Raw genomic sequence first — 16,045 nt, 5'->3', positions numbered from 1 at the left:
CAGACTGATGGTGATACACTTAATTGAGATAAAATATGCAGGTAGCAAAGGAAACATAAGTTTGAAAGGGAAAAATAATAATACACTTTTGAGTTTGCCAAGTAACTGAAGTTGCTAAAAAACAGAAGTATGGGACTAAATCTTAGGAAGAACCTCACAGCTTGAGATGACAGCATACTGATAAAAGTCATGCCATGAATGGGCTTACCTGAGGAGAACATGGAGGCAACAAATAGAGCAAAAATTGAACCAGGGTAAACTCCAATTTTAAAGGGCTGCTCAGAGGATGACTAGACAAGAAAGGTTACTAAAAAAGAGCAAAACTAAATACTAAATCTTCCTCACTACTACAGGAAACTAAAAATATTGAATAAATTACTTTCTAAATAGGCCAAAAAAAGAGCACTTGACTTTCCCTGGAAGTAGACTCTACAAGTACATTATGTCTTGCAAACAAGCAGTTAAAACACAAAATATTTCATTCTGTTCTTATTTCCCCATACCATCTTCCATGCTCAGACTACTTCCTAAGCTGAGAAACCTTTATTTTGCCTATGGCAAATTTAGTGTGTGTTTATGCAAAACTTAAATTACCACAAAAACCCCACAATAGGGTAAATGAAGCAGAAGGCACAGCTAGTTAAATGGATTTGAGGTTCATTGCTCATTTTGCTCAGGGTCAAATAATAGTATATGACTTTCTGAGTACACTAAGTAGAAAAATAAGTCATTATAGGATATGAGTAGCCAGACTGCTACAAAGTCTACAGAAAAAAAAAAGCCTCTTGAAATCTTTTTTTTTTTTTTAAATCACATCCCAGATATGAGACAGTACAGAACAAGGATGAGCTGTGGGAGTTATTGAGTCAGACAACCCAGGCACAAGCTTCAGCTCTGCCACTTATTAGCTGAGTGAACTTGGGCAAATTACTTAAACTCTTAACGGGTTTGTTCTGAGGATCATGTAAGTCAGTATTGTCTGGCATATAGTAAACATGCAATAAGTGTTTGGTTATTTGGATACTATATTTGAGTACCTTTGTATACTGAAAACCTCATAAATTTATTACATACTTTATTATTCAGTTTTTCATCTCTGTGACAGAAAATACCCATTTGAAAATCTACTTTTGAAATAAAACCCACGAATATAAACGGTTTGCATATTACAGCATTTACCAATTTCTACAACAGCTTAATTGTCCTAAAATTATCTCAGAATCACCTCAGACTTTGTGATCTTTATTAGCCAAAACTTAATTTGTTTTAGAAAATGCTTAGAACTGCCCTTTGTAAAGGAGAAATGCTTAAGAGTTGATCCAAGAAAAAAATGGACAAGCCAACCATCTGAAAAATTAGTCTGGACCAAGTTCCAGATAATATCTGTAGCCATGCAACTTTTTTTCCTCATGCAACATGTAGTGGGCTTTTGCCCTAACTTCATGAACAGTGCACCTTCTTCCCTCAACCTAGGAGGCCTAGTTCTTTTTGTCAAAGTAACTCCTCTAAGCCACCAAGACCCAGCTTCCCTTCAGGCCTTTGCTGGCACCCTCAGGCTTTGTTAGATACTTGGATCACAGTATTTACAAATTAGTTTATATAGTTGTAACCACACCCATCTCCTCACTTCTCCCATTAACACTAACTAGACGGCATGTAAACTGGACATGCAGACTGTCTTGCTCTGTATTCCAGAGAGGGTTATATAGTGTATCAGGCACTCAATGTCAAGAACCCATACAGTAATCCATACATTAACATCATCTTACCAAACAGACAAATCACATTTCTCCCACTTCCATGCATTAAACATTCCTTATTTTTATAGTATATTTAAATAATTTTGTGTGTATATGCACATGTTCAAAATATACCCAGCCATCGACATAGGAAAGAAATATGATTACCAAATAAAGTGTACCTTTGGCTGAGATAAAGCAGTGCTGGCTTTAAAGATTTGTTGTATTATCTTCTAAATTTCAGAAATCAGTCACATATTCCAAATTTTATGTTTTTTTCTTTTACAGTATAATTAATTTTGTCAAACTAGTGGGCATTCCTATTTCAAGGATAAAAGTAATTGCTCAAAGCAAAGGCGTAACAATTTGTGCTTACCATCCCGACAAAGTTTTATTTCCCCTTTCCAACATGCTATGATTCATTCTATTTCTTCTTAGTTGTTCCTTTCTATAGCTTCAGTAGGAAAAGGCAACCAGATTTAGATTCCTTTGCCTTTTAACCTCACAGCATCCCTCCCACAAAAAGGAGGACTACATATTGTACTTTGTTCCATCATAAAGCATCGAGATGAATTATACTAACCTTACTGTATTCCAGGCATCTCCGAGTTCTTTGGAATACTGTTTTTCAAAATGATCCAACACAACTTTGCAAATCTGTTTTGCAAGCTTCCCCTCTGATTTTGCTTTCAGCTATGACGATAAGAAAAAGTTGCTGACACACAGTGATATTACAAATTTACTGAACGTCAACATTAGTAAGGTCTTTTTTTAAGACAAGAACACTTTTTTTTGGATAATTACTAGTTCTTGAAATGGAAGCAATACCTTACATGTACCAAAACTGTACATTATCTAATTATGAAAAAGCAAGGTTTTTCCAAATAATTATTTTCCAAATGTGAAGCAAAGGTTAAAACAGAATCTACTGGGGCTGAAGAAACTGTCAAAAGGAACAAAATTAATTTTAAAAAGTCACTGTAGGGGCTAGGCAGGTGGCTCACACCTGTAATCCCAGCACTGTGGGAGGCAGAGGCGGGAGGATCACATGAGGTCTGGAGTTCAAGACCAGGTTGGCCAACACGGGAAACCCGTCTCTACTAAAAATACAAAAATTAGCCGGGAGTAGTGGTGGGCGCCTGTAACCCCACCTACTCAGGGGGCTGAGGTGGGAGAATCGCTTGAACTCAGGAGGTGGAGGTTGCAGTGAGCTGAGATCGCGCCACTGTACTCCAGCTGGCTCATGCTTTGCAGGGACGAGGCGAGAGGATCATTTCCCAGTTCAAGACCAGACTGGAAAACATATCAAGGACGTGTCTCTACAAAAAGTAAAAAAAAAAAAAAAAAAAAAAAAAAAAAAAAAAATTAGCCAGGCGTGGTGGCCTGCTCCTGTAGTCCTAGCTACTAGGGAGGCTGAGGCTGGAGGATCGCTTGAACCCAGGAGTTCAAGGTTACAGTGAGCTATGATGGAGCAGCTGCATTCCAGATTGGGTGACAGAGCAAGAACTTGTATCTAAACAAAACTAAAAAGTCACCGGGGATGCTGACATCAAGAAAAATTGGTGAAAGGTATTTGAGAACTCTGTACTATCTTTGCAACTCTTCGTTATTTTAAAGTGAAAAGTTAATTTAGGGAGAAAAGTCACTTCAATTTCATCGTGAACTTCCTTGCAATTGTTTCATTTATTCATCCAAGAAACGTGTATTCAATGCCTACTATGTAACAGACACTGTTCTAAGCTCCCGGGATACCGCTATGACACAGAAAACAAATCTCAGCCCTCCAAGAGCTGGAGGGAGTGGGTACTAGAAGTCTGCGAGCTGGACGGAAGGGACTCAGCATTACTGCACTCAGCATTATTTCAGGGCTTGACAGTAAAGCCAAAGAAACGCTGATCTCGCGAGGGGACGAACAAAGGTGATGTTCCCCCATCCCAGCACCCTCCCTCGCCACCTCGGCCGCGTCCAGAAGCGTCTCATTCAGATAGAGGTACCCAGCCGGGCCCCAGGTCTCACCTGGGTCAGCATTGTCCCGCTGAGAGCTTTCAAACAACAGGTGTACGCGAATCAGTATCAAAAAGCCTCCAGGGAACTGAAAAAAACAGCCTGACTTCCGGGATTCGCGGGCATCCACTTTCATTCTCACGTTTCCTCTTCAATTTCTCGCGAGATACTGGTTTGCTCGCGCTATAGAATTCTCGTCGAAGAGGCTTAGCTCCCGCGGGAGATTTCGTGCGCAGTTACTTCCGGTAGCTGGTAAAGGCTGATACTTCCCTGGACGCGGAGGTAACGGGCCAGGGCCAAAGCGACTTTCGCTACTTGGATTGGTCGGCGTAGCTTTGGGCGGCCGGACCTTAGAAAGTCACACATCTGCGCGCCTGTGTGGCCCCTGCTTCTGCGGATGCTGAGGTGGGAGGATCGCTTGGGCAGAAGTTTGAAGTTGCAGTGACCCGTGATCGCGCCACTGCACTGCAGCGTGGGCGACAGAGCGAGGCTTTGTCTCAAAAATAAATAAAAAGATAGTCGCATATTGTGCTGAACAGTGTGTATATGCATGGGGCTCAATAAAAGAATGAGTTTTGGGGTTATGTTGTATGATGACTGATTTAAAATATTCTCAAAGCGAAGCTAGTTACTGACTTAATCTACCAAATCTAGTGACCCCTGTTAACCTAGACAGTCAGTACCCAAGGATAAAAGGGTGGAATATAATGAAAAAGAAATTAAGTCATGCTTTTCCCCAGACCTGGCCCATGGGGATAATCTCTCCTTTTAATGGAGAGTGTTAAACTGAAGTAGGCATGTAAAGCGGTTACAACAGTGATTAGGAAACAGTAAATGCCCAAATGTTAGCTGCTATTATTTTCACTATTGTGATCATTGTGATTTTTGTCGCGTTGATACCAAATGCGTGAAGACCAATAGGACCCTCCACTCTAGCCTCCCCAATTCACCTTTACAAGGGAGCAATGTTTAATGGTTCTCCAAGGAAGATGTTTATTACACCTATTTTGACACGAATAGAAGTTTATTTGCTCTTTTGGTGTCATGCTTCAGTAACTATCATTTGTAGCAGCAATCAGCAATTAGAATAAACCGGTTTGAGATGGTCCCTGATAGTTAATAATCATCATTTTGAGTTGTTCCTTGATGCTCATATCAATATACGTACATGCTATAGGTACAAGTCTTATATTCATGTAAAAACATGTCTTTCCGTCTAATCTGATTTGAAGCTTAATATATTTATTTATTTAAACAAGTTTCCAAGTCACCTAAAAAATGCATCTTATTAGAATTTAGATTTGGTACAAAAGACAATATGATAATCAGGAATGAAATGATGCCATCTCTTGGATGCCGTCTGTTTAATGTTTGTGGAAAAGTCGGTCTAACCTTTCAGCCTCTGTATTTTTTATAATTTTATAGATTTATATTTTATAAATATATTTTATAAATTTATATTTTATAAATATATTTTATAAATTTATATTTTATAAATATATTTTATAAATTTATATTTTATAAATATATTTTATAAATTTATATTTTATAAATATATTTTATAAATTTATATTTTATAAATATATTTTATAAATTTATATTTTATAAATATATTTTATAAATTTATATTTTATAAATATATTTTATATAATTTATTTTTCTATGTTCATTCCAGAATGTTGCAATTAATTAATACAGTGGTATTGTATTTGCAATGTAGGCACGTAAAAAAAATTTGAAGAAGGGAATTTCGCGGCATTCTTGGCCTGGCTTCCTGGCGTAGCCAGCAAGCTCGGAGGTGTTAACCGCTGCTGTCATGTTTCTTTTGCTAAACTGCATCGTCGCTGTGTCCCAAAACATGGGCATCGGCAAGAACGGGGACCTGCCCAGGCCGCCGCTCAGGAATGAATTCAGGTATTTCCAGAGAATGACCACAACTTCTTCAGTAGAGGGTAAACAGAATCTGGTGATTATGGGTAGGAAGACCTGGTTCTCCATTCCTGAGAAGAATCGACCTTTAAATGATAGAATTAATTTAGTTCTCAGCAGAGAACTCAAGGAACCTCCACAAGGAGCTCATTTTTTTGCCAGAAGTTTGGATGATGCCTTAAAACTTACTGAACGACCAGAATTAGCAAATAAAGTAGACATGATTTGGATAGTTGGTGGCAGTTCTGTTTATAAGGAAGCCATGAATCACCTAGGCCATCTTAAACTATTTGTGACAAGGATCATGCAGGACTTTGAAAGTGACACGTTTTTTTCAGAAATTGACTTGGAGAAATATAAACTTCTGCCTGAATACCCAGGTGTTCTCTCTGATGTCCAGGAGGGGAAACACATCAAGTACAAATTTGAAGTATATGAGAATGATTAATATGAAGGTGTTTTCTGGTTTAAGTTGTTCCCCCTCCCTCTGAGAAAAGTATGCATTTTTACATTAGAAAAGAGACTTTTGTTGACTTCAGATCTATGGATAATTATTTCTAAGCAACGTTGTTTTTATTCCTCACTAATCTTGGCTATATCAGATACCATTTATGAAACATTCTTGCTATAACTGTCTCTCCAAGACCCCGACTGAGTCCCCAGCACCTGCTACAGTGAGCTGCCATTCCACACCCATCACATGTGGCACTCTTGCCACTCCTTGACATTGTCAGGCTTTTCTAATGTTGGTAGTATTTATTAAAGATGAAGACGCACATACCCTTCAGCTGAGCAGTTTCACTAGTGGGAAATACCAAAAGCTTCGTACATGTATATCCAGAGGTTTGTAGACAAATGTTGCAGCCTTTTTTGTAACAGTGAAAAACTGAAAACAACCTGGAAGTCCAGTGATGGGAAAATGAATATATTTCTGTCTTAGATTGGGGAACCCAAAGCAGATTCTAAGACTGAAATTTAAGTGAAAGCAGTTTATTTGCTAGGTCATACCAGAAGTCATCAATCGAAGTATGGAGAAATGGAACTGAGAAGGTAAAAACCAGTTCAAAATCAGTGAGGAGGTTCTCAATGGTAACGAGCTCCATACTGCTGAGATACAGGGAAACGGAGGGGAGAAAGCTAGAGTATTTAACCCCCACTCCTTGGTTGTCAGCTCCCTGTCCTGTGTGTGGGCAGAACGTACTCCACCTACTCAATAGCAAGTTCCAGGTGTTTGCTGAAAGAAGCTGCTGGAATGTACGGGAACGGTGAATGCCAAACAAAGCAATTCCATGTTTAAGTATGTAAACTCTTCATATTTTTTTTTTTCTTTTTAAGACATAATTTCACTCTTGTTGCCCAGGCGGAGTGCAATGGAACAACCTTGGCTCACGGCAACTTCCGCCTTCCCAGGTTCAAGCAATTCTCCTGCCTCAGGCTCCTGGGTGGCTGGGACTACAGGCGCGTGCCACCACGCCAGGCTAATTTTGTATTTTTGGTGGGGACATTCCATGTTGGTCAGGCTAGTCTCGAACTCCTGACCTCAGGTGATCCTCCTGCCTCGGCCTTCAGGGGTGCTGGGATTACAGGCATCAGCCACTGCACTTGGCAGATCTTCATTCTTTTAGTAAAAAGTATAAAGCCACACATGGTTTATTTGAAATATTTTATAATTTAAAAAAGTACAGAAGCAGGAAAACCAATTCTAGGTTCAAGTGAGGGATGATGGTAGTTTGAACCAAAGGATTGCATGTGGTAAGAAATTGTGATTTAAGATATATTTTAAAGTTGGAAGTAGCAGGATATTCTGATGGAGTTTGACTTTGGTTTTGGGCCCACTGAGTTTGAGATGCCTTTGAGAAATGAAAGAAGTAGAGAGAGAATTAAAAACTGGCCAGGAGTGGTGGCTCACGCCTGTGGTCCCAGCACTTTGGGGGGCTGAGGTGGGTGGATCACCGGAGACCAGCTTGGGCAACATGGTGGAGCCCTGTCTCTACAGAAGATACAAAAATTGGCTGGGCATTGTGGCACACACCTGTAGTCTCGTCTACTCGCGGGGCTGAGATGGAGGGATCAATTGAGCCCATGAGTTCAAGGCTGCAGTGAGTCGTGATTTGGCCACTGCACTCCTGCCTGGGTGACAGAAGAGACCCTGTCTCAAAAAAGAATCTGAAAACAACGGAACCATGCCTTCAGAATTCTATAAAGTTATTTTCAACTGATAAATCTATATTCAGGCAAATAATCAAGGGTGAAGGTAAAATAATACATTTTTAGACAAGCAAAGACTCAGGGGTTACATGTACCCTTTCTTGGGAAGCTATCGGAGAAAATACTCCAGCAAAATGAAGGCGTACACAAACCAGAGAATGACGTGGATCCAGCAAATAGTATCCAACACAGGCAATATTCCAGCTATGGAGCTAGCTTTAAAAAGAAACAGTAAAAATACTAATAGATTAGCTGGGTGGGATGGCCCATGCTTGTAGTCCCAGCTACTCAGGAGGCTAAGCAAAAGGATGGCTTGAGCCCAAGAGTTCAGAGCAGCCTGGCCACCATAGTGAGATCCCTTCTCTTAAAAATAATAGGTTATTGCCAGATTTGGGGCATTTGGAAAGAAGTGCATTGAAGATAAAGCAAAAGTAAAAAAAAAAAAAAAAACAAGGCGGAAGGGTTGGTTAGGCAATCATTAATTCTAGGGCAGGAAGAAGTACAGGATAGGAAGTAAGAGCATCATACGCTGTTTTTCTCAACAATGGGCAATATGTACATAGTCATAATGATGTGCTGACTGACTGCTTAGCCCCTAAATCTGGTAACTACTTTGGGACAATATGGGGGGAAAAGTGAAGATAGTGATGGTGTAAGAGCTAAATCCTCATCTGTCATATCAAGAAATCACTATATAATGTATAACATAATCAAGAAATGACTAAGTAGTTATGTGAAGAAAAGAATGGAACATTGCTAGAAGAGTTAGAAGTCATTGCTCCAGAGAATTAGGAGGGATGGGGCAGGGGACTGTTAGGATGCATTACAAACTGAAGAGGCTTTTAAAGATTACATGTATTAATATATGCATTCACTTGAAAAACTAAAAAAATAGTAATTTTTTAAAACCCATGGAGGTAACTACCAGAAGGAAAAACTAAGAGAATGAAAAGTGCTTTCCTCTAGAAAGAACAAGTCGCAGGACTGTTTTCATTGTAAGACTTTTGGAGCCATGTGATTTTACTTAACCATTTTCATATATTTCTTTAATAAAAATAATTCTATCTTAATAAAAAGTTACACTCATTCATTAAAAAAAGAATTTTAAGACTGTAGTAAGAATCATAGTTTATTTCTGTTAGAGAAAGGCAATGTGTTATACTTGGAAAGAGGTCATATTAATTTTATCACATTTTTGGGACTCAGCATCTTTATATTTTCTGATTTTAAATAAACAACTTTGCTTATGAATTTTGTCTGAATCTCTAATAATCTCCTTATAATGCCTAATTAATTATGCCCTTAGTTTGGGTAGGTTTTCAAATCTTATTAGTTATTTCTTTTTTAGATTACCACTCATGTCCACTTATCTATAGGTGTCTTAGTATCATTTTATTTATATTTGAGATAACCATGTCAGATGTTAAAACACTTTCTCAATTTTTCTTATAACCATTTGACTTTAAGTGTGAAGGTATTTTAAATTTTTTTTTGTGCATTGTAAATTGAGTTTATTGATTCCACTGCTTTCAGGCTTATACATTTTTTCCCCGAGTGAAGCCACTTCTGTTTCTCCCCTTACCTTTTCATAGTTTGATCTTTTATGTTTAACCTCTTAATCTATCTAGAATCAATATATGTGTATCATGAGAATGTTAATGGATTTTACTCCCCATCCACACCCCAAATAGCTACCAAAGAACAAACAATTCTATATTGAGTTTTAGGAATAAAAACTGTTAGCAGCAAACTTGAATTAAACCACTGCAGACATAAGACATTGAGCTGACACAAATAACATAAATCACATTAGTTTGTTTTTTGTGCTTTTTTTAATGTTAGTGTTAAAGAACCAAGCAGCTTAATAAGGACGTACCTCTAGGCAGGAAACAAATTTTTACATATCTAAGCAATTTTATTGTAAGGTCAGTTGATCTTAAGAAGTATTTCAGAGTAATTTATGGAATAACTCCTAAACTATGTTTTATGAATTTTCATATTTATATAAAATGTGTCAAAACCCTTCATGTTCATATAGAGGTTTATGTTGTCAAAAAGGTAAGGAGACGCTTTGTAGTAAAACAATATGACATCAAGAGAGCCCTGAGCTCCTTAAAATATATGGCAGAAAAACAACAGGAAAACACAACAGGAAACCTGTGATCAATGCTACAGAACACAGCATAGTTATAGGCAATCTTAGGCTTAAACGTCAGGTGAGATTCTCATTTTACTAAATTTCAGGGCTCCAATGTGGTCTGTACAAACTCCAGCAGACAATCCACTGTGTCTAGGAAGTAAATATAATGACTTTGATTTTTATTAAGCTTTATGTAGTCTTTTAAAATTTCTTTTTTTAGGGAAGTGTATTTAAAATGTACATAGTGCAGTAGAACAAGTATGTTAACTGTTATGGGCTGAAATTTGTCCCCCCAAAATTCACGTTGATGCCTTAACCCCCAGTACCTCAGAATGTGACTATATTTGGAGATGGGCCTTTAAAAAGTTAAGTTATAAGAAGTCATAAAAAGAGGAAAATCGAACACACAGAGACAGTGCGGGTGGGTGGAGAAAAAAGGCCATGTGGGGACACAAGACAGTGTCTATCTATCAGGCAAGGAGGGGCCTCAGGAGAAAGCAAACCCACCAACTTGCTCTCAGACTACCAGGCCCCAGAACTGAGAAAATAAATTTCTGTTGTTTAAGCAACTTGTCTGTGATACTTTGTTATGGCCACCCTAGCAAACTAATACAATAACATAAACATCAATGTATATTAAAAATGTTTTCTGATAGAAGATATTATAATAAAAACTTGGAAACCACTGATCCACTTACCTAGGTTGTAAATGATTTCCTCATCCGCACACAGAAGGAACTTACAAGTTAAGCCCTCAACAAGCAAATGAACTTTTTTCCTATTTTCCATTTAATTATAAGCTGATCTCTTTCATTAAAGGAAGTTCATTTCTGGCTTTCTTTTTTTTCCCCCTCAAAAAAACAGGTATCATTCTGTTTCTGTAAAGATAAAGGATTATTGCTATTTTGATAACCTATGCCATGCTTAATTGAAAATTTTAAAATATTTGAATTTGTTCTTTGGATCAGTTGGAATATATTTCCTGATAAATTAATAACCATTATTAGCAGAATCTCAGTTGCAAAGCATATTCCACTTAGCAAAAAAATTTACTAAGTAAAGCCAAGGATGATAAAGTTTATAAGCTACAGCTTTATATGTATAAACAATTTAGCTTGTGAATAGCTTTTGCTACCTAGAAGCATTTGATTTCTTTAGTTGTATTCTGCAGGTGAACTGCTGCACGATGTTCACAGGTTTTACATATTAAGGGAATTGTAGTCTTAATCTGGCATTTATAAAAGCACTTAATTTTAAACTTGCAGAAAACATGGTACTTAAATAATTTATACAATATTATAAATTTGCCTCCCTCACTACAAAAGTAAGCCAAACTACATTTCTTTCTAGTGTTGTTTCTATGCATAGTTTTATATTTGAAGTCAGTTACATACAATATCATGTATACTACATAATCTGCATTTTACACATAAAGGCACACAAGAGCATCTTTTAAATAAATAAAAACATATCTGTTGACCAACAGCTTTAACGCAAGACAGACATCAAATCCTCTAACATCATATGGTGAAATGCTATTTGTAGCTGCATTTAAAATCACAAATTCTTTCCCACATACATAAAAACTTGCAGAGAGAAAAAAGTTTTGTGTGTAAAGTATCAAAAAAATGCATTATTTTAATCTACTGATTTAAACTGTTTTTCAATAATCATATTTTAAAATCTTTACCTATTTTATTACCCAAAGGAAATCATTAAAATCTACCAATTGAAAAGAGAAACAGAATATTGATATAAATTATTTTTATTGTGTGAAAATGTCAAAATTCAGAATTAAGAATAAAAGTATAACATATAACAAAATAGGCATTTAATTGTTAAAATACACCTGGATTTACAAAACATTTTTTAAAATGTTTTTAAAATGCTTAAGGAATAAAAATTAATTTTTTGAGAGAGCTATATAAAATGTGAATTCTATATTATATTTAATTTCAAAATCATTTATTTTTATTAAATGAAGCCAGTAGCTACACTACAGTAAACACAGATAGAAAACACAAATTTTAAAAACACGTATACTCCCAAACGAGATAAATATTAAAAAGATAGCAAAAGTATGAGTTTAGTTTTAAAACTAAGTAAATGTTACAAAAAGCTATGCAATTTTCCCTCTAAAATCCTTTTCAAAGTTTACACTGTCTTTTCGTATTGCTTTTCATCACATTTCAGCCACCTCTCAAATTTAGGTTGTTACGAATTTTAGATCTGAAATCAAATGCTTTTACCTCACTCAGTGTGGTTGCTAAGTCCCATGTACAAACTCCAAGAATATATACAGTGCTGACTAGAGTACAGGTGACCTGATTATTAAAGTTCAGTGAGTTAAAAAATGTGAATAAAGTCTGATGTTCTGAAGTACAATTTTTAAAGTAAATAATTATATTAAACGACATAAAATGTACTTAATGTTATCAGATACTAGTACATGTCTGTTGTGTCAGTACAAGTTACCAAAAGCACCAATCTTAACAAGGTGGTATAAAAATCATTCTGTTTATACTATTTTCATTGGATATAAAGGTTTGTTTTCAATTAAATGTAACATTATGAATCTATTATTAAAAATATACATCTAGAAGTTAGTCTAAATGCCAAATACAGAATCTTATGGATGCCATTCTTAAGTGCAAGAGAAGTGCTATCATTTTAAATTAAGAAATTATTTTGGAATTATTTATTTATAAAAGTAATTTTGGGCCAACATTTTTATTCTCATTACTTTAGTACACAAGCTGTTTCCCAGTTGTAAAACAGAAGTCTCTGGACCTGCAGTAGGTTTTCCAGTTTTTCTGCCTTTAATTTCATAGTTTAATTTCAAGGCATGAAAGAATTAGAATCACCTAAAAGAGTCACTGCAGCTTCTGATGGAACAAGGGAGTATAGGGAGCACCTTGATCTCTGAAAGTGTCTAACCTTTAAAATAGGACTTTACTGAGACTTTTAATAGTATCTCACAGAATGTATTTTGATTAATTTAAAAAACATTTAGGTACAAAAGGTATTTCCAGTCTCATTGAGTACTGTTTTCAAATCATGTAATTGTTAGAATAAAGATCTGAGAATCTACTACTTCGAAAATATATTATTTTTAAATTAGGTCAAATTACGATGTACACTTAAAGAACAATGCTATTACAAAACATACCTCAAGCCATATAAATATATCCTGTTTGTATAGTTCATGTCTGAAAGTAAATCAACTCTATTTTCCAGATATAATTTAAACAAATCATCTATAAAAAAGGTGTATAATCAATATCATAGTAATTAAAATTTTTAAAGATTTAAAAAAATATAAAAATAGTTTTAAAATTTTGGTTATAAATTCCTAGAAGCCCCCCTTCTATGTGCATATATCTTACAAAAAATATTTAATATCTAGAAATAGAGGCTACTGAACAAATAGTAAAGAAAGTGCTGAGTCCATTGGCTCTTTTTGTAAAGTTTTCCTTCAGAAGTATGCTCATGAGTGGGGATGTATAAACCAGAGGCAACAGTAAATCTTGCTAATTTGGTCCAAATGCTGATTTCATGTACTGGTCATTGTGCTTCTTTTATTTTTTTAACCATGAAAAACACAAATAAGTAATTATCAAGTCAGGTCCTTGAGTATTAATCTTCTCACTAAAATTATTATGGTTATCTTGCCCCAGTCATCAATTTACAAGATGTTTCTTCTTCTGAGAAAGAAGAATGTCCCAGTTCACCTTGCTGATATTAAGAGAACTCCTCCATACGTCTTGTTTATGAGATCACATCATGAGCATCACTGTTAGGTCGCTGTGGCACAGCCAGGGGAGGCAGTGGCTTCCCATAGAAATCTAAGAAAAGAAAGAAAACCAAATGCACAAAACAGTTATGGTACATCAAGATTTTTGACACAGTTCGTTATTTTTTAGACTTTAGACATTTTAGACATTTCCAAAGAGATAAACTTACAGAATCTTGACATGTCTCTCTAAAAGATTTCCTTCTCTCTCGTGCATTTTAAATCTTAAGAGATGGCACCAACATTCCATCCTGTTGAGCCAAATTATACTCTATTCCTTTTGCCTTCAATCCACACATGCATTAATCACATGTTACATATTATAATGGTTAAAATATTCCTTCCTTATGTTATACTCTCCAATCCAATTTCCATTCCTTACTTCTTACTTTGACTACTGCAATAGCCCCCAAATTTGGATTCTTACCCCAAATATAGCCACTATCAAGTTTGTACTTTACATTGCAACAAAAAATGTTTTTCTAAGCACCAAATATAATAGCATTTTCCCTTTTAAAAATAAAAGCATTTCTTTAAAAGTTATAGCAAGTTAAGACATCTTACCACACATATGAAGCCTTCGCAATCTGGCCCTAAGCCATAACTCCACTTTCAACACTCTCTGTAATTTTATATTTTCTCTTTCTTACCCACTCAATGCACATAAACCTAATCTCCTGTCACTGGCAACTTCATGTTATTCTCCAACTAAACAATATTCTTTCCTACCTCTCTATCTTGAAATAGTCTGTTTCTTCTGCTTACTGACTCTTCTCATTCTTTGAAGACCTCGTTCTAATGCCACTTTCCCTAACTGCCCAGGTACACAGTACTCCTACTGTGCACAGTACTCCAACTGTACACCATAGAACTCATTGTCATATATTCTACAGTAAGCTGAAGAATTGTCCTCTCTATATAGTAGAATCCTCACAAAGGCAGAATGTACATCTTATTCATCTTGTTATTACCAATGTTTTAACAAACAAAATACTTGTATGTTAAATGAGTTCAACAGAAAAAATATGTCATATGAAAAATTGGTATTTTTTCTTCATATGTATGTGTGTACATATAAATATACACAGTAACATTAGTTTTCTAACAACATAGTGAATATTTATATTGACAATGTATTCTAACGTACGCAAGTTCACTAAGAGTTGTGTAATAAAGAAATAAATCTACTGTAGTCAATATAAACATCATGATGTCAAGTCAGTAAACTAAACAGAGAGATGAGATTTCACTGAAAATACCACTTCAGTAATTCTGATGGAGTCTAAGGACAAACTTTTCTGTCTTTAAAAAAAAAAAAAATTCATGAATTTTCACTAACGATTATCAAGAAATATTTCAATACTGACCTAAATAGAATTCTGGGGGAAAAAAGCAAATAGCACATTTATATTTAAGTACCTTTTAAATAAAAATATTTAAACTGGTTTGATATAATTTCAAATTATATGGTAATGCTTTTCTAAAGATTAAACTTCTGAGTTTTTTCCTAGTAAGTGAAACCAAGTTCTAGACTAGGTAAACACAGAGCTGTCCAAAAAGGAATTGGATGTTCTTAACAAACAAGTTTATTGAACTACATTTATCTATAATTCTTTTGCATTCTAGAAATATTTTACTGAAGGGACCTAGACTGATGGTCTGTAATCAGAACTTCTCCCTGTTTTATAAGGCAGTTCTCTACTTCTCCTAAATATCCTTCCTCTAGTTTTTGCATCCTAGAATTCTAATGCCATAAACTATCTAGACTATAGCGTATGTTATATTCAAAGAAAACTGTTCTCTTAATTCAATAAAAATGTTAGTAACTTTCTACTTAGTCGAACTTTATTAGGTTTACTGATTCGATCTCTGATTTTATAAACTGTGTTGATCTTTACTTCACTTTAATATTCAGCAGCTGGTTGTCTTATTAGGAGTAGAGAGAAAAAATTATGTGCCATTATCATTGAGTATATTGAGCATATACAGGAAACTACAGCTTTTAACACTTAAGTTATAAATTCTAATGTCTCATAGTTAAATTATTTTAAAACCTTTCCTTTTTATAACTCCTTGTATAAATATATCATGGATAATAAACACAAGCTATGATTCTTTTTACCTCTGTATTCTAAGGTAAACACCAAATTAAATGATATAGATGTAAAGCATACTTAAGAATAAAAAATTAAATAAAATGAAAAAAAGACGTATAATGAAAAAGGATAGCTG

General features: G+C 35.4%; 3 protein-coding genes across 16 annotated transcripts in view; 1 reads left to right on the top strand and 2 right to left on the bottom strand.

Annotated features, from left to right (window-relative positions):
- Positions 1–3,957, bottom strand: part of NSUN3 (NOP2/Sun RNA methyltransferase 3) — a 71,939-nt gene extending 67,982 nt beyond the window's left edge. For 3 of the 5 annotated variants that reach the window (XR_010155656.1, XM_063806928.1, XM_063806926.1), the window contains exons 1-2: positions 3,756–3,914; positions 2,323–2,432 (exon numbers count right to left, since the gene is read on the bottom strand). Coding sequence is in view for 3 of the 5 variants with exons in the window: in XM_063806928.1 (XP_063662998.1) it covers positions 2,323–2,432; positions 3,756–3,767 (122 nt within the window). In the remaining 2 variants the exon portion in view is untranslated. Of the gene's footprint in view, positions 1–2,322; positions 2,433–3,755 lie in introns of all 5 variants that reach the window. The other 2 variants (XM_516606.7, XM_063806924.1) reach the window with 2 other exon arrangements.
- DHFR2 (dihydrofolate reductase 2) lies at positions 3,940–9,131 on the top strand. 2 transcript variants are annotated; one of them, XM_001138432.5, is made up of 2 exons: positions 3,940–4,025; positions 5,464–9,131. In XM_001138432.5, exon 2 carries the CDS (start codon positions 5,560–5,562, stop codon positions 6,118–6,120), a length of 561 nt encoding a protein of 186 aa, XP_001138432.4. In that variant the 5' UTR covers positions 3,940–4,025; positions 5,464–5,559; the 3' UTR covers positions 6,121–9,131. The 2 variants fall into 2 exon arrangements, with proteins under 2 accessions (XP_001138432.4, XP_001138522.4); XM_001138522.6 differs by having other exon boundaries at positions 4,025–4,148.
- A 2,636-nt stretch (positions 9,132–11,767) lies between these two features.
- The window catches only part of ARL13B (ADP ribosylation factor like GTPase 13B), a 75,537-nt gene continuing 71,259 nt past the window's right edge, over positions 11,768–16,045 (bottom strand). For all 9 annotated transcript variants that reach the window (XM_001137759.7, XM_024355579.3, XM_054680825.2 and 6 more), the window contains one exon: positions 11,768–13,865. In XM_001137759.7, the coding sequence (XP_001137759.1) occupies positions 13,789–13,865 (77 nt within the window). In that variant the 3' untranslated portion in view covers positions 11,768–13,788. The remainder of the gene's footprint in view (positions 13,866–16,045) is intronic.

Source organism: Pan troglodytes, chromosome 2 (genome assembly GCF_028858775.2).
Source record: "Pan troglodytes isolate AG18354 chromosome 2, NHGRI_mPanTro3-v2.0_pri, whole genome shotgun sequence".
Classification (NCBI taxonomy): Eukaryota; Metazoa; Chordata; class Mammalia; order Primates; family Hominidae; genus Pan; species Pan troglodytes.
The sequence above is the reverse complement of the archived record's forward strand: the minus strand, read 5'-3'. Positions and strand labels throughout refer to the sequence as shown.